This window comes from Callorhinchus milii, unplaced genomic scaffold (genome assembly GCF_018977255.1).
Source record: "Callorhinchus milii isolate IMCB2004 unplaced genomic scaffold, IMCB_Cmil_1.0 Scaffold7, whole genome shotgun sequence".
Lineage (NCBI taxonomy): Eukaryota > Metazoa > Chordata > Chondrichthyes > Chimaeriformes > Callorhinchidae > Callorhinchus > Callorhinchus milii.
The window spans coordinates 19,955,159-19,977,051 of NW_024704748.1; the positions used below are offsets into that span (position 1 = coordinate 19,955,159).

A 21,893-nucleotide genomic window follows, 5' to 3' on the forward strand; every position below is an offset into this window, starting at 1 on the left:
GGGAAACTTACTAACAATAAGCTACCAATGGTTTATTTTCTTGGTAGACAACTGAGTTCCACTGAATGTCCTCCGTTTATTGGGAAACAATGTAAATTAGAGGATTTTTTTTTATTAGAAAAATAAAAATGTGTGGATAAGGTTGAATGGAACCAAACTGAACAATAAATTACTGTTGTTAATGCCTTTGGATACATGCAACACTACATATGATAATCAGTTCATTGTGCCTTCTGCTTATACCACACATTTAAAAAATATTTATGGCGTAAGTGGGAGACACAAAACTGAACAGAAACAATGGTAGTTGTCAGAGAATGAGGAAAATAGACACAAAGCAAAAGAAAACAAGAGAAAGCGGAAAATAAATTCTGGTTGAAGAAAAAACATTAAAAAAAATCAAAGGCCAGGTTCAGAAATAATCCATTGCAAGTACACCCCAACTCAATATTTGGTACAGCACACATTATTCTTTGGATATCTATTCAATAGCATTATCTTTACTTAGAAACAAAAATAAACACAAAACGTAAAAGTTTATACAAGTATTTGTTATCTACTTTACACACCTCACGATGTAACCATTTTAGCCAAGTCAAAATACAATTGCTTTGGTTATCTTCTTAGTATTTGATAGAAGACACAGAGAGACCATCAGGGAAAACATTATTATTAAAAATTGGGAAAAAATAACTTTTGCCTGATTTTAGAATCCTTTTGTGATCCTTGCCTGGATGTATTATTGCAGTTGCATTCCATCCTGCCGGGTTATTTTATATCTTATAAACTCATATTGCTTGGAGAACGTAATAACAATTAAACTGGTGCAAGAGTTCTAACTATAAATTTTGTTTTAGAGTATTACTTTTGCCACAACGAAAATGGTTTCAAAAAAATGAAGAACTAAACATTACTGTAGCCAAATATTACCTACTCATAAATCTAAAAGTGTTTTGCCGTGAATGCACTTTAGATTGTTTGTCATCTTCTGATTTTATACATGGTGAAATCCTGAATTTAATATCTACATGCAAACATTATATCAGGTTGCTGCAGGGGAAGTGCTACGATAATAGTGGCATTCCCAACTTTGGTCACGTTTTTTAATACAATCAGTGTATTTATACTATTTATTGATGGACATTTGCAATTGCAGTCCTGGGCAAATTAAATTAGTTGAATTACGATCACATTTCAATTTAAATTGACAACTATACCTTTTTTAAAAAAACTGACAAACAAAAAGAGAATGTTCAACTCGAGTCACTTCTATAAAACGTCAAAAGGACTAATAATAATATAGTACTAAACGAGATCTACTTTTATAATAACCTTAAGGAACAATATTTAAGCACCAGCATTTATTAAATATCCATATAATATTGATATCTAAACAGAAAAGATTAAAGTGTAATTTGATTGTGTAAACAAAGCAGATTGAAAAGCATCACCGTAATCAATATTTTTCAAAAGTGTCTATTTTAAAGTGCATTCCTATTTGGATATGCAGTAGGTTTAAGAACAGTTCCCTGAATTTTAAAGAGAGAGAGCTAGCACCCAGTGTAAATCTCATAAGAAGCAATCTCATCACAACTGCGTTTATCTGTATATTACATATTATTAAAAAAAACATTAGTTTTTGTTAAAAAATTTAAATGTTTTCAGTGAAATCACAAAGCTGAACCAAAAGAACATTTATAATTTCTAGGTGGTTGCTTATTTGTGTTAAGGCTATGTTCAAGCACTCCAAGATGCTACCTGCACGAAGGGCGCTATATAATTGTAAGTCGCTCTTGTTGGCCATCTATGGTCATGGCATTTTGAATTATGAATGCAGTTCTAAATGCTTAACTACCAATTTAATTCAAACCATAGCAATTTTACACGAGCAGATTCTCTCCACAAATCTAACCCGTTGCATTGGTTGCATACCAAAACAAACCATGCAATTGTTACTGTTGACTTTCTTTTCTAGTATACCATTTGTGAAAAATAATTCCACAAGTTCCAACTATCACACAGAGTGCTCCTCCCAAACTTAACCAAGTAGGGGAATGATTGAGGAAAAAGTATTGCAATATGAATGCCATAACCACTTCCATTGTCCTCATTAGTACTGCTGGTCCAGCTTTTTCGATTTGTAAGGCTTTTGTGATAAGTACCTGACTTATGACTCCAAAGAGACCGATTATTAATAGAAACACTCTATCTTTTCCACAGTAAGGCAACCGCCATTCCTGAATTATTGAGATCACAATCACAGATTCAATGCAACCAATAACTGAAAAGTACCAAATAGATATAAAGCAATGAACAGCTATCCCCATCTTTCGAATTACAATCATACTCATTGCAGCACATAACGCACTTCCAAAGGCAGCAAATGTCCCTTTGATGTGTTCTGTATAGTTAACTTCAATTCCAGGAATGTGAGAGCCAAACAGAAATGGAGGTCTTGCAATAAGAATCACCCCAATTAAGATAAAAATTGTGAAGATTGTTTGCCAAATAGTGCATCTTTCCTTCAGAAACATCCATGCAAATATTCCAACAAAGATTGAGTAGCTAAATGCAATGACAGTGGCATCTGCCAAAGGCATATGTTGAATGGCGTAGAAGAGCAGTATCGTTCCTGAAGCACCCAAAAATCCTCGGAGGTAAAGATAACATCTCTGTTCCTTTGGTCCAAAAAAACTTATTCTGGAAAGCAATTTGAAAACGATTCAAACTAAAATTAAGTGAAAACAAAAGTTTGTTAACCCTTTTCACATGCCTTACTTGCTTTGACTTTTTTCTCTTAAACATATTTTATAAATGCTGCATCCATTTCCTTTATTCTTTTTTTTAAAAAAAGTGGTTTATTTAGCGCCACAAATATTGTACCCTATACACTAAGTCCTCTTTGGATGTATTCCAATGGGATATAAATGGAAGTTCAAGAGTATGAAAGTAAGGTCACTGATTTAGTTTCCAATAGAATCAAAGATTTTGTCATTTATCTTTGTCAAATTGTGCTAATTGATGACTAGGATGGTACTCTCATAAATTAGAAAAGATTTGATGCTGCTTCAAACATTTATTAGCAGTTTCATGACCCACAGGTTCTTATAAATTTGTACAAAGGGTGTACAATATCAAACATTTTAGAAAGCAGCAATATTGTCTATTTTAGAAAGATACATTAAAACGGCGTCTGCTTTGTCTCTCAGGTTTTTGTTAAAGATCCCATTGTGCTATTCAAAAACAGAAGAAACTATATCCCGGTGTCCTGGTGAACAATTCCCCAAATAAAATCGGTCACTAAGTCCATGGGTGAAACCCTTGAGCAAGCTTCCTTACTCCACATGGCTAATAATCCCTCAAAAAAAATTGGTCATTTCAATCCACGACTGTTTGCGGGACACTGCTGTGCACAATTGGCTGCCACATTACACCTACAAATATACAGTCAACTCACTTTACAGTCCATTCTGTGAAGCGCTTTGAGACGTCTAGAAGATGTGAAAAGCGCTATATCAAATGCAAGGATTATTAAGGATTATTATCCTGACATTCCAATACAGTGCTGGGGATTCAGTGCACTGAACTGTTGGCAGCGTGGTCCTTCAGAGGAGACATTAAAACGGCGTCTGGTTTGCCTCTCAGGTTTTTGTTAAAGATCCCATTGTACTATTCAAAAACAGAAGAAACTATATCCCGATGTCCTGGCGAACAATTCCCAAAATAAAATTGGTCACTAAGTCCATGACTGTTTGAAGGTCATTGTTGTGCACAATTTGGCTGGCATGTTCACCCACAAAATACAGTGACACCATTTTACAGTATATCCTGTGAAGGACTGTGAGGTGAGTTAACAACATGCTGTAATTCAAATGCAAGACTTATTATTACCATTATGTAAAGAACATCCAGCAAGGTTGCAAAACTTTAGGGAGTGGAGTTCTTTTGTGTATTGGTTAGAGCACTCGCCAGGAGAGGACCTGTGTTCAATTCCCGGCCAGGGTGAAAGGTTAGACAAGTTTGCTTACTCCACATGCCAAGTAGTATGTGGGAACCCGATTGTTAGATATTTGGTAGATCGCTTTTTTCGGGGTAATAATCCTTTTAAAAAAAAATCATAATATGGTCACTCAATCCATGACTGTTTGTAGGACACTGTTGTGGGGAATTGGCTATCGCGTTTCACCCACAAAATACACAATCAATTCACTTTACAGTATATTCTGTGAAACGCTTTGAAATGTCTCAAAGACGTGATAAGACGCTATATCAAAGGATTATTATTATCTAAAACGTTAGGGAGTGCTGGCTACAAAGAATGTAAATACCAAAATGGTCACAAAAGTGAAATTGCAAAACACAATTAGTAAAATGCATTGGTAAAGTTGCACGCAGAAAACAAACAAAAATAAACACATAGTCTGTTTCAATACTTTACAAAATTTACTGAGAAAAAAATGCAAACAGTGACTTTTAATACAGGAACCCAATAATAAGAACCAAGTTTTACGTATTGAAAAGTCTATGTGTAAAAATCTATTTGTTAAAGTGCAAATAGATGAAAAAACATATTTTTATAAAATGTTATTTGCAAATATAATGGCCAAAAAGGCTTCAGTTGAAAACACATGAAAAATATAAGCTTTCAGATTGAAGGTCTGAAACTAGAAATATATAAATAAAATGTTAACATTTCAAATTTTATATCCAGTTGTGTACATCGATAACTTATTTGCAGTGAATTATTTCAGAAACAGGCAATTTCACATACTACACTTATGAGGGCATCCAACGGGGGTACTTTTGATAATGCAAGTTGTACAAAACAGCTTCCAAAAAACTGTAAAGTCAAGGCAAACTCTGTTGCGACATTCAAGTTTAATGGAGAACAATTTAAATTAATAAATCAGTGGACTGTCAGTTTTTTTTCTAGTCCTGCTGGTTCATGACAAAGATGCAAATTGTTCCAAGCAGGTGGGACAATGGTGAGTGTATTTGTGCAGAGCTCTGCCTCCCTCCAGTACAAAGTGGCTTGGAGGCCAGTGAGGACAGTCAGCTCAGTTGCTCTGCTGCAGGTATTGAAGCCAGAATGATACCTGGAGCATTTAGAATGCTATACTTCTGCCAAATAATTAGATTAATTTGAAATATAAGTTTACTTTTTTAAAGATTACCACAATATAAACTGAAATACTGGCTGTGATTTCTTTCCTATCCCAAATGCTTGATGCCAGCCCTGTTCGTGCTAAACTTAACTCATCAACTGACAAGAGTATCGTATCACAGTGCAGCAGCACTGTGACATGGAGCATAAATAACGTTTCATCATGGCAAGTACCAACACCGGGGAATATTGTCTTAAATGTCAAAAAGGCTAAATACACTACAGGGAGAAGTACTCAGCCACATAGGCTAGGAAGGTTACAGTCCAATCACTGGTTTGTGTTTTGTTGGACATCAGAGCATTACATTGTTTTTTGTGTCCCTCGCCCTGAGGAGAAATAAACAAGGGTTTCACATTTTACCTTTGCTGGGAAGTGCACGCACACATGGACATTAAGTTTGGCCGGTATTTGAACAGAACAGCCCATCATAAATCACACATTAAAATGGCTATGTTGGCAAGTTACCCGAAAATTGCCAAAGAACTGGACCTCAGTATGAACTAACATGCTCAGGGAAGGGAGACAAAGAGAGTAAGTGGTGAGGTGGGGGTCGTGGGCAAAAGAAATGGAAGTAAAATTAGTCAATCTGTGACACAAAACAAAATGTACAAAAATGTTATCTACTTTACGCACCTCACGATGTAACCATTTCAGCCAAGTCAAAATACAATTGCCTTGGTTATCTTCTTAGTATTTGAGAGAAGACACAGAGAGATCATCAGGGAAAACATTATTATTGAAAACTGAGAAAAAATAACTTCTCTCTGATTTTAGAATCCTTTTGTGATCCTTGCCTGTATTATTGCAGTTGCATACCATCCTGCCAGGTTATTTTATATCTTATAAACTCATATTGCTTGGAGAACGTAATAACAATTAAACTGGTGCATTACTGTAGCCAAATATTACCTACTCATAAATCTAAAAGTGTTTTGCCGTGAATGTACTTTAGATTGTTTGTCATCTTCTGATTTCATACATGGTGAAATCCTGAATTTAATATCTACATGCAAACATTAAATCAGGTTGCTGCAGGGGAAGTGCTATGATAATAGTAGCATTCCCAACTTTGGTCACGTTTTTTAATACAATCAGTGTATTTATACTATTTATTGATGGATATTTGCAATTGCAGTCCTGTGCAAATTAAATTAGTTGAATTATGATCACATTTCAAATTAAATCGACAACTATACCTTTTTTAAAAAAATTGACAAACAAAAAGAGAATGTTCAATTCGAGTCACTTTTATAAAACCTCAAAAGGACTCATAATAATATAGTACTAAAACAGATCTACTTTTATACTAACCTTAAGGAACAATATTTAAGCACTAGCATTTATTAAATACCCATATAATATTGATATCTAAACAGAAAAGATTAAAGTGTAATTTGATTGTGCAAACGAGGCAGATTGAAAAGCATCACCGTAATCAATATTTTTCAAAAGTGTCTATTTTAAAGTGCATTCCTATTTGGATATGCAGTAGGTTTAAGAACAGTTCCCTGAATTTTAAAGAGAGAGAGCTAGCACCCAGTGTAAATCTCATAAGAAGCAATCTCATCACAACTGCGTTTTATCTGTATATTACATATTATTTAAAAAAAATTAGTTTTTGTTAAAAAATTCAAATGTTTTCAATCAAATCACAAAGCTGAACCAAAAGAAAATCTATAATTTCTAAGTGGTTGCTTATTTGTATTAAGGCTATGTTCAAGTACTCCAAGATGCTACCTGCACGAAGGGCGCTATATAATTGTAAGTCGCTCTTGTTGGCCATCTATGGTCATGGCATTTTGAATTATGAATGCAGTTCTAAATGCTTAACTACCAATTTAATTCAAACCATTGCAATTTTACACTAGCAGATTCTCTCCACAAATCTAACCCGCTGCATTGGTTGCATACCAAAACAAACCATGCAATTGTTACTGTTGACTTTCTTTTCTAGTATACCATTTGTGAAAAATAATTCCACAAGTTCCAACTATCACACAGAGTGCTCCTCCCAAACTTAACCAACTAGGGGAACGATTGAGGAAAAAGTATTGCAATATGAATGCCATAACCACTTCCATTGTCCTCATTAGTGCTGCTGGTCCAGCTTTTTCGATTTGTAAGGCTTTTGTGAAAAGTACCTGACTTATGACTCCAAAGAGTCCGATTATTAATAGAAACACTCTATCTTTTCCACAGTAAGGCAACCGCCATTCCTGGATTATTGAGACCATAATCACAGATTCAATGCAACCAATAACTGAAAAGAACCAAATAGATATAAAGCAATGAACAGATATCCCCATCTTTCGAATTACAATCATACTTATTGCAGTACATAATGCACTTCCAAAGGCAGCAAATGTCCCTTTGATGTGTTCTGTATAGTTAACTTCAATTCCAGGAATGTGAGAGCCAAACAGAAATGGTGGTCTTGCAATAAGAATCACCCCAATTAAGATAAAAATTGTGAAGATTGTTTGCCAAATAGTGCATCTTTCCTTCAGAAAAATCCATGCAAGTATTCCAACAAAGATTGAGTTGCTAAATGCAATGACAGTGGCGTCTGCCAAAGGCATATGTTGAATGGCGTAGAAGCGCAGTATCATTCCTGAAGCACCCAAAAATCCTCGGAGGTAAAGATAACATCTCTGTTCCTTTGGTCCAAAAAAGCTTATTCTGGAAAGCAATTTGAAAATGATTCAAACTAAAATTAAGTGAAAACAAAAGTTTTGTTAACCCTTTACACATGCCTTACTTGCTTTGACTTTTTTCTCTTAAACATATTTTATAAATGCTGCATCCATTCCTTTATTCTTTTTTTTAAAAAAATAAGTGGTTTATTTAGCGCCACAAATATTGTACCCTATACACTAAGTCCTCTTTGGATGTATTCCAATGGGATATAAATGGAAGTTCAAGAGTATGAAAGTAAGGTCACTGATTTAGTTTCCAATACAATTAAAGATTTTGTCATTTATGTTTCTCAAATTGTGCTAATTGATGACCAGAATGGTACTCTAGTAAATTAGAAAAGATTTGATGCTGCTTCAAACATTTATTAGCAGTTTGATGATCCACAGGTTCTTATAAATTTGTACAAAGGGTGTACAATTTCAAACATTTTAGAAAGCAGCAATATTGTCTATTTTAGAAAGATACATTAAAACGGCGCCTGGTTTATCTCTCAGGTTTTTGTTAAAGATCCCATTGTGCTATTCAAAAACAGAAGAAACTACATCCCGATGTCCTGGTGAACAATTTCCCAAATAAAATCGGTCACTAAGTCCATGGCTGTTTGAAGGTCATTGTTGTGCACAATTTGGCTGGCATGTTCACCCACAAAATACAGTGACACCATTTTACAGTATATCCTGTGAAGGGCTGTGAGGTGAGTTAACAACATGCTGTAATTCAAATGCAAGACTTATTATTATTACCATTTTGTAAAGAACATCCAGCAAGGTTGTAAAACTTTAGGGAGTGGAGTTCTTTTGTGTATTGGTTAGAGCACTCGCCAGGAGAGGACCTGTGTTCAATTCCCGGCCAGGGTGAAAGGTTAGACAAGTTTGCTTACTCCACATGCCAAGTAGTATGTGGGAACCCGGTTGTTAGATGTTTGGTAGATCACTTTTTTGGCGGTAATAATCCCTTTTTTTAAAAAAATCATAATATGGTCACTCAATCCATGACTGTTTGCACTGTTGTGGGCAATTGGCTACCGCGTTTCACCCACAAAATACACAATCAATTCACTTTACAGTATATTCTGTGAAGCGCTTTGAAATGTCTCAAAGACGTGATAAGACGCTATATCAAAGGATTATTATTATCTAATACGTTAGGGAGTGCTGGCTACAAAGAATGTAAATACCAAAATGGTCACAAAGGTGAAATTACAAAACACAATTAGTAAAATGCATTGATAACGTTGCACGCAGAAAACAAACAAAAATAAACACATAGTCTGTTTCAATACTTTACAAAATTTACTGAGAAAAAAATATGCAAACAGTGACTTTTAATACAGGAACCCAATAATTAGAACCAAGTTTTACGTATTGAAAAGTCTATGTGTAAAAATCTATTTGTTAAAGTGCAAATAGATGAAAAAACATATTTTTATAAAATGTTATTTGCAAATATAATGGCCAAAAAGGCTTCAGCTGAAAACACATGAAAAATATAAGCTTTCAGATTGAAGGTCTGAAACTAGAAATATATAAAAAATAAAATGTTAACATTTCAAATTTTATATCCAGTTGTGTACATCGATATCTTATATGCAGTGAATTATTTCAGAAACAGGCAATTTCACATACTACACTTATGGGGGCATCCAACGGGGGTCCTTTTTATCATGCAAGTTGTACAAAAGAGCTTCCAAAAAAACTGCAAAGTCAATGCAAACTCTGCTGCGACATTCAAGTTTAATGGAGAACAATTTAAAATAATAAATCAGTGGACTGTCAGTTTTTTTTCTAGTCCTGCTGGTTCATGACAAAGATGCAAATTGTTCCAAGCAGGTGGGACAATGGTGAGTGTATTTGTGCAGAGCTCTGCCTCCCTCCAGTACAAAGTGGCTTGGAGGCCAGTGAGGACAGTCAGCTCAGTTGCTCTGCTGCAGGTATTGAAGCCAGAATGATACCTGGAGCATTTAGATTGCTCTTCTTCTGCCAAATAATTAGATTAATTTGAAATATAAGTTTACTTTTTTAAAGATTACCACAGTATAAAACTGAAGTACTGGCTGTGATTTTTTTCCTATTCCAAATGTTTGATGCCAGCCCTGTTCGTGCTAAACTTAACTCATCAACTGACAAGAGTATCGTATCACAGTGCAGCAGCTCTGTGACATGGAGCATAAATAACGTTTCACTATGGCAAGTACCAACACCGGGGAATATTGTCTTAAATGTCAAAAAGACTAAATACACTACAGGGAGAAGTACTCAGCCACATAGGCTAGGAAGGTTACAGTCCAATCACTGGTTTGTGTTTTGTTGGACATCAGAGCATTATATTGTTTTTTGTGTCCCTCGCCCTGAGAAGGAGAAATAAACAAGGGTTTCACATTTTACCTTTGCTGGGAAGTGCACGCACACATGGACATTAAGTTTGGCCGGTATTTGAACAGAACAGCCCATCATAAATCACACATTAAAATGGCTATGTTGGCAAGTTACCCGAAAATTGCCAAAGAACTGGACCTCAGTATGAACTAACATGCTCAGGGAAGGGAGACAAAGAGAGTAAGTGGTGAGGTGGGGGTCGTGGGCAAGAAAAGCAATGGAAGTAAAATTAGTCAATCTGTGACACAAACAGAATGAACAAAGGATTTGGGAAACTTACTAACAATAAGCTACCAATGGTTTATTTTCTTGGTAAACAACTGAGCTCCACTGAATGTCCTCCGTTTATTGGGAAACAATGTAAATTAGAGGATTTTTTTTATTAGAAAAATAAAAATACAGATGTGTGAATAAGGTTGAATGGAACCAAACTGAACAATAAATTACTGTTGTTAATGCCTTTGGATACATGCAACACTACATATGATAATCAGTTCATTGTGCCTTCTGCTTATACCACACATTTAAAAAATATTTATGGCGTAAGTGGGAGACACAAAACTGAACAGAAAGAATGGTAGTTGTCAGAGATTGAGGAAAATAGACACAAAGCAAAAGAAAACAAGAAAAAAAAGAAAGCGGAAAATAAATTCTGGTTGAAGAAAAAACATGGTTCAGAAATAATCCATTGCAAGTAAACCACAACACAATATTTGGTACAGCATACATTATTCTTTGGATATCTATTCAATAGCATTATCTTTACTTAGAACAGAAACAAAAATAAACACAAAAAGTTTATACAAGTATTTGTTATCTACTTTACGCACCTCACAATGTAACCATTTTAGCCAAGTCAAAATACAATTGCTTTGGTTATCTTCTTAATATTTGATAGAAGACACAGAGAAACCATCAGGAAAACATTATTATTAAAAACTGAGAAAAAATAACTTTTGCCTCATTTTAAAATCCTTTTACGATCCTTGCCTGGATGTATTATTGCAGTTCCATTCCATCCTGCCGGGTTATTTTTATATCTTATAAACTCATATTGCTTGGAGAACGTAATAACAATTAAACTGGTGCAAGAGTTCTAACTATAAATTTTGTTTCAGAGTATTACTTTTGCCACAAAGAAAATGGTTTCAAAAAAATGAAGAAATAAACATTACTGTAGCCAAATATTACCTATTCATAAATCTAAAAGTGCTTTGCCGTGAATGCACTTTAGATTGTTTGTCATCTTCTGATTTTATACATGGTGAAATCCTGAATTTAATATCTACATGCAAACATTATATCAGGTTGCTGCAGGGGAAGTGCTACGATAATAGTGGCATTCCCAACTTTGGTCACGTTTTTTAATACAATCAGTGTATTTATACTATTTATTGATGGACATTTGCAATTGCAGTCCTGTGCAAATTAAATTAGTTAAATTATGATCACATTTCAATTTAAATCGACAACTATACCTTTTTTAAAAAAATTGAGAATGTTCAATTCGATTCACTTCTATAAAACGTCAAAAGGACTAATAATAATATAGTACTAAAATAGATCTACTTTTATAATAACCTTAAGGAACAATATTTAATCACCAGCATTTATTAAATATCCATATAATATTGATATCTAAACAGAAAAGATTAAAGTGTAATTTGATTGTGTAAACAAAGCAGATTGAAAAGCATCACCGTAATCAATATTTTTCAAAAGTGTCTATTTTAAAGTGCATTCCTATTTGGATATGCAGTAGGTTTAAGAACAGTTCCCTGAATTTTAAAGAGAGAGCTAGCACCCAGTGTAAAATCTCATAAGAAGCAATCTCATCACAACTGCGTTTTATCTGTATATTACAGATTGTTAAAAAGAAATTAGTTTTTGTTAAAAAATTCAAATGTTTTCAATCAAATCACAAAGCTGAACCAAAAGAAAATCTATAATTTCTAAGTGGTTGCTTATTTGTGTTAAGGCTATGTTCAAGCACTCCGAGATGCTACCTGCACGAAGGGCGCTATATAATTGTAAGTCGCTCTTGTTGGCCATCTATGGTCATGGCATTTTGAATTATGAATGCAGTTCTAAATGCTTAACTACCAATTTAATTCAAACCATTGCAATTTTACACTAGCAGATTCTCTCCACAAATCTAACCCGCTGCATTGGTTGCATACCAAAACAAACCATGCAATTGTTACTGTTGACTTTCTTTTCTAGTATACCATTTGTGAAAAATAATTCCACAAGTTCCAACTATCACACAGAGGGCTCCTCCCAAACTTAACCAAGTAGGGGAACGATTGAGGAAAAAGTATTGCAATATGAATGCCATAACCACTTCCATGGTCTTCATTAGTGCTGCTGGTCCAGCTTTTTCGATTTGTAAGGCTTTTGTGAAAAGTACCTGACCTACGACTCCAAAGAGACCGATTATTAAAAGAAACACTCTATCTTTTCCACAGTAAGGCAACCGCCATTCCTGAATTATTGAGACCACAATCACACACTCAATGCAACCAATAACTGAAAAGTACCAAATAGATATAAAGCAATGGACAGATTTCCCCATCTTTCGAATTACAATCATACTTATTGCAGCACATAATGCACTTCCAAAAGCAGCAAATGTCCCTTTGATGTGTTCTGTATAGTTAACTTCAATTCCAGGAATGTGAGAGCCAAACAGAAATGGTGGTCTTGCAATAAGAATCACCCCAATTAAGATAAAAATTGTGAAGATTGGTTGCCAAATAGTGCATCTTTCCTTCAGAAACATCCATGCAAATATTCCAACAAAGATTGAGTTGCTAAATGCAATGACAGTGGCATCTGCCAAAGGCATATGTTGAATGGCGTAGAAGAGCAGTATCATTGCTGAAGCACCCAAAAATCCTCGGAGGTAAAGATAACATCTCTGTTCCTTTGGTCCAAAAAAGCTTATTCTGGAAAGCAATTTGAAAACGATTCAAACTAAAATTAAGTGAAAACAAAAGTTTGTTAACCCTTTTCACATGCCTTACTTGCTTTGACTTTTTTCTCTTAAACATATTTTATAAATGCTGCATCCATTTCCTTTATTCTTGGTTTTTTTAAAAAATAAGTGGTTTATTTAGCACTACAAATATTGTACCCTATACACTAAGTTCTTTGGATGTATTCCAATGGGATATAAATGAAAGTTCAAGAGTATGAAAGTAAGGTCACTGATTTAGTTTCCAACACAATTAAAGATTTTGTCATTTATGGTTTTCAAATTGTGCTAATTGATGACCAGGATGGTACGTACTCTAGTAAATTAGAAAAGATTTGATGCTGGTTCAAACATTTATTAGCAGTTTGATGATCCACAGGTTCTTATAAATTTGTACAAAGGGTGTACAATATCAAACATTTTAGAAAGCAGCAATATTATATTTTTAGAAAGCTACAAAAAGTGACTATTTCAAGAGAATATATTTGAACAAAAAATACATACATTGCATCAATTCATTTTTATAGCAAGTATACTATTTTCAAAACTTTTTTTGAAGTGCAAATCAATTTTTAAAAAGTAGCAAGAAGGCCTAATAATAAAGTGGATTCACAAATTGTTATCGGACACTGCTCAGAAAAATAGTCACTCAAATTCACAGTGCATACTGTGAAGCATTTTGAGACGTCCTCCCGACGTGAAAGGTTCTATGGTAAACGTAAGGATTAGGAGTCATCTTGTCCTTCACTATATTGATGCACATGTAGACAAAGAATACAGTAGTTGAATACATTCATCTCTTAGTGGTCACTCAAGAGTAGGAGGGTTAGATGCTATGCCTGAACATGGGTAGCGAATCAATAATGGGAGAAAGTAACTGATAAAAATGTTGAGGAACCAAAATAAAAATCATGATAATTCTTCCTCAAAAAAAGGAATCCTCAATCTATTATATTAACTCACTTCTCGTTAGTATCTCGCATCCAAACAATGTTGTTGCGTTGGTTATGTGACCTGCTATAAGGTACTGCATTCCAACGCAATCTAAAACACTACAATTTCATTCTTAAGATTTCTAGTTTAAAAAAAGACTATAAAGTATAGAAAAACAAAAAAGTTCAACTTAAGTGACTAACTTAAAGTTGCATGCACAAACAAATTATTTTAAATGTAATCAGCTTCCTAAATAAGAAAAAGATACATAATTTATTAAAATAGAAGGGAAAATAAAAGTTTACTTTTGGATTTATCATGAATTTCTTTAAAGATATTCATATAGCTTTCAGAAGGTTAAGCTACACAAATTCTATAATATTCATTCACTTACAACACATGAATACTAAAACAATATGAAAAAGGATATTACATGTAGCTAAAAACCGATGACATATGATTACCCAGCATGGCATCAAGGAAGGTACATTTAGAGTCTGGATAATGGCTCTGTTAATTGCTTTGATAGATGGGGATCACCACTTCTTGTCCAGACACTAAAGTGGATTAGGATTTATGGAAGCTAAGATCTAGAAGTTTAAGGACAAGAGTAAAAACTTGATTATGGTTCATAATAAGACCCAAAGGTCAAAATAAATAAATCTGTAAAGATGGACGTGCAAGAAAAGGCCAAACAGACAAATGGAATTGATATTTAGGGAATGGAATACAAAAGTGATATTGATTTTATATGGTTATGATGATGGTGGTGGTGGGAGGGGAGAGATTAGGTTATTTACAAATTCCAGATAGAGTATTGCATATAGTTGAGTGGCCCATTGTAACGGCTGATTATTGTTGTGTTCTTAAATACCTCTTTTTACCCCAACTTCCACATGTTCTTTTTTCTGTTTTTTCTTTTGCCTCAAATTCCCAAAGATGTTATCTCACCCTGTGGCATCGATTCACGAGCGCTGACAACCATTCACTGCGTACTCTTCATGTCTGAGCCTCAATGGTAAACATCAGTGGGGACATCACACCCAAGATCCACCCGGTTCTCAAACTAATCCAAATCTATCTCCATCTTGGCCAATGCTGAGATCAGCCAACTAAAAAATAATGCCTCAAACCTTCTTTCCTTTGACTCAGTACCCACAACGGCCAATGAATGCCTTTATCCACTTTTTATTTTTCTTTAACACTATAGTTATTAATTTGTGGTAAGTTAATAAAACAAGAAAATTAAATTTTTTCAAAAAAAATTAAGATTTCTCTTTTGTCGACCGCTTTCTTGGGATTCAATACATGCATTAATATGCCTAAACAAATAACTTCTGCTGATGTAGGCCTACATACTGCAGATCCCAGACAAAATCCAACTCTGGAGATGTTTGAAAGGAGTTCGCTAAAGCCTTCTATTTTTTGAGAAAGCATCAGCAAGCCAAAGTAACCAAACATATAATAGATTGTGTAAGAGTACCAGCAAGCATTTTGTACTTCTACTTTTAAAAAGAGGACTGATTTGGTAAATCAGGACATCTGCTCATTGTGTATAAAATGGTTTCCATATCAGGTGGAAGTCACTACAATCTGACAACATTTGCTGTGAGATGTTAACATTGCAGGCACATCAGAAATGCAAGTTCTCTCTTTCACAAAGTAGATGATTAACCGAGTCCACAGACAGAGTTCCACTGAGATTTTAAGGGCTAATTTCATATTTTGTATGTATCTTCTCCAACTACTGCAAAGTGAACATGAGCAGATCTTCAAATTTCTACCTATTGATTGCTGAATGAATGAATCTTGTTTTTAATGGAACTATGTGGGCATCACAGTGTGGACTCATTAAAAAAAAACTTGATGCTGTGATAGGAGGAAGGTACAGTGGATAGAGCGGGGGAGTGAGACTGATCGGGTAGCTCGTCCAAAGAGCCAGCACAGGCACAATGGGCCGAATGGCCTCCTTCCGTGCTGTAATATTCTATAATATTATGGAAGAATAACATCGGGTGGGCCAAAGGGCCTTTTCATCCAAACTAATTTTGTGATCTTCGTATACCCATAGTTTCCACGGGTATCATTGATTGACTTTTTCTCCCCTCACTTGTTCAGCAACAAATAGGCTAGTGTTACTGCCTCTACCTCTGTTCCAATTGAAACTAGCAGCTTAACGCAGTCCATAAATCAAAACAGGGATATCCCAACCTGTATAGATGAATACCACGCTATGTAGTGTATTTATCCATTTCTACATGTTAAAAGGAACTATGATATATTCAAGTTAAACTCTTTTTCAGGATCTAGAAATAATGCAAAGTTATTTTTTAATTAATCAAATTTAAAAAATGTATCTTTTTTCCTTTTGTAAAATCCCAACCATATTAGAATCTAAAGTAACTTTGCAAAGAGAACATAATTTACATAAAAGTTATGATTTAGTAGAAAAATGTCAAATAACAACTATACAGAAGACAAATAGAAGTAACTTCATTTTAGTTCAGTTATTACAGTAAAAGGCAAAGAACAATACTTTACAAAATCAAGCAACATCTTATTCAAATTATTGGAGTAAATATAAAGGCAGGTTTCTTACAATAGTCATTATATAAATAACAATGCACTTCATAAATTTCATACAAAACTACTCAACATATACAAGTTACTTTATATATGGTCTTACAGTTTAGTAACTAAAGAACATACATTTATATGAATAACTACAACTAAATAATTATCAAAAGTCCACTGTATTTGTTTTGTACTTACTCATTGTATATAATCAAAGGACATATAATCACCCCTTGAAAAAAACATCGGAATCCACTAATTTCAATAGAATGGATTCCTTCTACTTTCTTTGCCAAAAGTGAAACAACTGAAAAGAATACACTTGACAACAGTGCGTAGCATAGACCAAGACCCACAAAAGCAGGTTTCTTCTCTGTGGCTGAAAAAAAAGAGAAGAGGCATTTAGAAAAATACTTTAATTGTAGATACAGTAGAACCTCAGTAATCTGGTCACTCAAGAGACTGGGCAAAAGTGAGGTGACCTGATTACTGAAACAGGTTGGGTGATTCAGGTCACTGATGTAATAGTAAGAGCATTGGTAATAGGCAAGGGTGATGAGCATTCAATAACCATACTTTGCAATCTCATTAAAATAAAGGCATTTTCTCATTTAAAACAAAATCTGTCATGTATTTAGCCTACCTGTTGAGAATGTATCCAGCTTGTGTTCTGCCAATGTCATAGATCACAGCTAACTGTCTATGACTTATGCCCTTCCTGTTTTTGATTAAGTCCACTCTCTCACATAAGTACAACTCCTTCTGTGGTGGCATGTTTACAACACTCGTCAATAGTCGCTAAATCAAAACAATGTACACACAAACCACGTTCTCTGAATACAGCACTTTCCAAGAATTGGCAGCAGGAGCGCCAGGCAAAGTCGATTTTCCACTCGCGTCGCTTCCACGATCCCAACGCACCCGGCGCCGCGCATGCGGGACTGGAGCCCACTCCACCCATAGTATTGCAACTTGTACCTCTACATAGTAGCAGCATCTAGGAAACAGCGGGAGAGGCCCGAGACCTAGGCCACTGCATACTGTGCAAGTTAGTAGCAGAGGGGGTTGTTTGTACTGTGTTTGAAGCGGAAGAGGGTCCTGTAGTAGCGGCAATCAATGACTGTTGTCCTGAATAGTGAGATGCCTGGGTTACTGAAGCAGACAGACAGCCTATCTTTTAATATTGACAATGAAAGAGACTGTAAAAATGTGCCCACAATTGTGAGGTGGCTGGAATACTGACATGATCACAAACTGGGTTTCTGCTATATATCATATAGTTATAGAATGTTGCAGCACAGAAACATTTGGTCCATCCAATCCTCCCTGTTCTTTTTCTCCATCTCTTGCTCACTCCGATACCCTTTAATATTCATCCTGTTTAAGCATCTATCTAATTCCCTCTTACAATAATTCCTGTGACCCAACCACCTGGTGTGTAAACCTCTCCTTTAATTCTTTATAATACCAATCATGTAATAATGCAAAATGTGCACACCTTAAAGGAGTGGAACAATGTGAACAATAGTGGTCCTGATTCTTGCTACATTTCTTTGGCTAAATTTTGAAATCAGAACGAATTGTTTATCCATACCCACCGGCAAAAACAATTGATAATAATATTAATAATCTTTGCATTTGATATAGCGCTTTATCATGTCTTTGAAACATCTCAAAGCGCTTCACAGAATATACTGTATAGTGAATTTACTGTATTTTGTGGGCGAAACACGGCAGCCAATTGCATAAAGAGCAGTGTTCCACAAACAGCCATGGATTGAGTGACCAATTTATTCATTTTCAATTTGTTTTTGTAGCATAAATTATACAGTAAGCAATGGCAAACTGATGTCATGACAAACACTCAGAACAATAGCTGGAACTGCTTAATAAATAAAGCTGATGGATACCAAACCTTAATTAAAGTGGAATATCAACTATTTAAATATCCTCGTAAATCAAATGCTTATTTAATTAGCATTAGCTTTAGTTTCTAAGAGTTTTGCTACCAGGTTAGCAGTTGTTTGCATAATTCATTGTGTACTTTTACCTGCTGCTCAGTTTCACGTTCCAAACCATTACTTGCAACCAAGAAAAGGAATCCATTGTTATTCATACGGATTCAAATTCGAGTCCTAGAGATGAAAGGTTGGTATTGTTCCTATGTGACATAGAGGAACTCAAAGAGCAGCACCAGCACAATGAACTGTTCTAAAAAGCAAAAGATATCCTGTAGACATGAATGTCAATTGCATCATCTCATATAACCATGGATGTGGAGGAACTGAAACTGAAAAGCAGATACTCAGACAATGCTCCTTTTTTCCCCCAAAAACAATGCGAATTCTGGTTGATCATATCAAGTTGCCTCATGCAGTAAGAGAATAAACATCTATTTTGTTTATTCATCCTCTTTAAGCAGATGAATAACATAAAAAACCTTCTCTCTTTGCTATAGTGCATGTCTGACGGTCTGATCCAGTAGATCTGAAGTGAACGTTAATGTTATGGAGTTACTGCATTTAACCTTACATCAACATGACTGAATAGTTGCTGCCATGGAATTGGCAGCTGAAGGCAGCTCCTATACGAAAAAACAAGTTTAAGAGGCTATATCTATTACATCTAATTAATGAATGGTAAGATGACCAGTCTCACTTGGCAAACTTCTGGTTTATGTTAGTATGAAATGAAGTTTTACCTATTCTTTCTCCACAGCCCAAAGTACCTGGTCCTTACCAGAGACCACGTGTGGACAGATGAATAACGACAACGTATTACTGTTGAGTAATATAGGACAGCAAGAGTTATCAAAAAATATTTTTTATAGCCCTGCCAATAAAACCGTTTGAGGAGAATGTATATTGCCATCACCTTTGCTTTAACTAAAGGTTAATCTTCCCCCACCTTGGAAAAGAAAAATGAACAGTGAGCTATGACATTGAGAATTGTTACAAGTTCAATGGGTTATTTGAAATCGATATATTGCTCAACTCCACTGTGTCACGAGTGAAATAAATTGTAGGTGTGTGCCTTGATAGAACACAAGTGGTGCCCAAAATCCTTCTAATTTAAGTTTGGTCCGGGAGTATTTTGCAGACTAGTGCACAATACTGGTTGCTGGATGGGATCCTTGGTGATGATGTGCAATTACAGTAATACGATGTTTATGACTGCAGTTTGCCAGGCCATGGATAGTAAATGACCTTAACTCAAGTTGGGTTCTGAACTGGCCAGTAATCAGTGAATGCGAGTGCATCCTGGCTTCAATTTCAATACCATACTACTTAATAATAATAATACTTGCATTTGATATAGCGCTTTTCACGTCGGGAGGACGTCCCAAAGCGCTTCACAGAACACACTGTAAAGTGAATTGACTGCATATTTGTGGACGAACGCGGCAGCCAATTGCGCACAGCAGTGTCCCACAAACAGTCGTGGTTTGAAAACGACCAATTTATCATTGGTTTTGGAGGGATTATTATCGGGCGTGTGGAGTAAGGAAACTTGCCCAAGGTTTGGCCCTGCCTGGAATTGAACTCGGGTCTCTCGCTTGCTCTTCCCCATGCAGCATACCTTCAGTTTACCCTTAGGTGACAGGCAGAAGAACTGTGACATTCATAATAAGGTCGTGCGTATTTATTTTTTAAAAAATTATTACAGGATTCTTGGAAGGGCAGTCAAATAGAACAAAAACAGCCTGAAGTGGTGTGGGAAGAGCTTTTTTCCTCCGGAACCTATAGACTAAACTGGGATGTTTGTGTGGGGGGGAAAAAAAACAGCACATACAAGGACATCAGTTTTGAAAGCAAATTCCACGAATTGAGAACTTTTTCCCCAGACATGGGACATGCAACTGTAAGAGAACTTGGGGGGGGGGGGGGGAGAGAGAGAGAGAAAGAGAAGTTGTGATTGCATCAGACATTAGTGACTAAATGCAAAGCTCATGAGTTTCTAAGTGTTTCACAGCCACCGACCACCAGCAACAAGTAGCGAGAGGGAAACCTGAACATGGACACCCCCCCCCCCCCCACACACACACACACACACACCTCATTGCCTTTGCAGAACACCAGGAAGGACGGCCATCAAAATATCGAATCGGTAACTTTCACACAAGTCCCAGAGTGAGGGAGTGAGAGGGAGTGAGTGAGTGAGTGAGAGGGAGGGAGTGAGTGAGAGGGAGTGAGAGAGGGAGATTCTTGTACAAGTTGCCACACGTTTCTCTTTGCGGGGTTCGCTGACACCGATTAACTCGGGACTAAAGGAGGCCACAGGGGGCAGGTGCGGGGGTGGGGGTGTTGTGTGTGTGTGTGTGTGGGGGTGTGTGTGGGGGGGGGTTGTGTGTGTGTGGGGGGGGGGGGTTGTGTGTGTGTGTGGGGGGGGGGTTGTGTGTATGTGTGTGTGGGGGGGGGTTGTGTGTGTGTGTGTGTGGGGGGGGGGGTTGTGTGTGTGTGTGGGGGGGGGTTGTGTGTGTGAGGCTGGGGGGGGGTTGTGTGTGTGTGTTGTGGGGGGTGTGTGTGTGTGTGGGGGTGGGGGTTGGTTGTGTGTGTGTGGGGGGGGGGGGGTTGTGTGTGTGTGGGGGGGGGGGGTTGTGTGTGTGTGTGGGGGTGCGGGATGGTTGTGTGTGTGTGTGTGTGTGGGGGGGGGGGTTGTGTGTGTGTGTGTGTGTGGGGGGGGGGTTGTGTGTGTGGGGGGGGGTTGTGTGTGTGTGTGTGTGTGTGTGGGGGGGTTGTGTGTGTGGGGGGGGGGTGGTGTGTGTGTGGGGGGGGGGTTGTGTGTGTGTGTGTGTGTGTGGGGGGGGGGGGGGGTACCTGCCGCACTGCTCGAGCCACCGCCGTCACCTCCGTCTCCATCGCCGGCCGCCAACGGCGCCGAGCTGTACAGACCGCCGCCGCCGCTCGCCTCTCTCTGCTTCCCCGGTACCAGACTACCGTCCTCAGCCCCCGCCCCCGGGCCGCCGCCGTCTGTCTGAACGGCCGAGAGACGCTCAGCCCCGGCGGCCACGGTCACTGCCTCCTGCTCGGAGCCGGAAGAAGCGCTCATGTTGAAGCCGACACCTTCTCATCCATCACTCTCACACCCACACACACACTGGGCACCGGGAGCCCCGACACTCACACACTCGGACTATCTCTGGAAGTAATTTAAACCCTCCCCTCCCGGTCC

General features: G+C 36.9%; 2 protein-coding genes across 4 annotated transcripts; both read right to left on the minus strand.

The window, feature by feature from the left end:
• Positions 1-1,227: 1,227 nt before the first annotated feature.
• On the minus strand, positions 1,228-21,893 carry slc35g1 (solute carrier family 35 member G1). Of its 3 annotated transcripts, none has more exons than XM_042336619.1 (3): positions 21,539-21,893; positions 16,920-17,100; positions 1,228-2,700 (listed from the first exon to the last, which is right to left on the minus strand). In XM_042336619.1, the coding sequence occupies exons 1-3, from the start codon at positions 21,768-21,770 to the stop codon at positions 1,953-1,955; spliced, it is 1,161 nt and encodes a 386-aa protein (XP_042192553.1). In that variant the 5' UTR covers positions 21,771-21,893; the 3' UTR covers positions 1,228-1,952. The 3 variants fall into 3 exon arrangements, with proteins under 3 accessions (XP_042192553.1, XP_042192552.1, XP_042192554.1); XM_042336618.1 differs by lacking the exon at positions 1,228-2,700 and adding an exon at positions 11,695-13,185; XM_042336620.1 differs by lacking the exon at positions 1,228-2,700 and adding an exon at positions 14,528-14,737.
• On the minus strand, positions 4,435-10,278 carry LOC121849463 (solute carrier family 35 member G1-like). The gene is made up of 2 exons (XM_042336626.1): positions 10,247-10,278; positions 4,435-7,844 (listed from the first exon to the last, which is right to left on the minus strand). The coding sequence occupies exons 1-2, from the start codon at positions 10,276-10,278 to the stop codon at positions 7,097-7,099; spliced, it is 780 nt and encodes a 259-aa protein (XP_042192560.1). The 3' UTR covers positions 4,435-7,096.

What these genes read in the sequence shown, in the direction of transcription:
- LOC121849463 (XM_042336626.1), bottom strand. Translation starts at nt 10,278, where the DNA reads ATGTCCATGTGTGCGTGCACTTCCCAGCAAAG. An exon ending in GCGTGCACTTCCCAGCAAAG is followed by an intron (nt 7,845 to 10,246) that starts GTAAAATGTGAA and finishes ATTGCTTTCCAG; the next exon opens with AATAAGCTTTTTTGGACCAA.
- slc35g1 (XM_042336619.1), bottom strand. Translation starts at nt 21,770, where the DNA reads ATGAGCGCTTCTTCCGGCTCCGAGCAGGAGGCAGTGACCGTGGCCGCC. An exon ending in TGGCTCGAGCAGTGCGGCAG is followed by an intron (nt 17,101 to 21,538) that starts GTACCCCCCCCC and finishes CTTTTTTTTCAG; the next exon opens with CCACAGAGAAGAAACCTGCT. An exon ending in CCTTTGATTATATACAATGA is followed by an intron (nt 2,701 to 16,919) that starts GTAAGTACAAAA and finishes ATTGCTTTCCAG; the next exon opens with AATAAGTTTTTTTGGACCAA.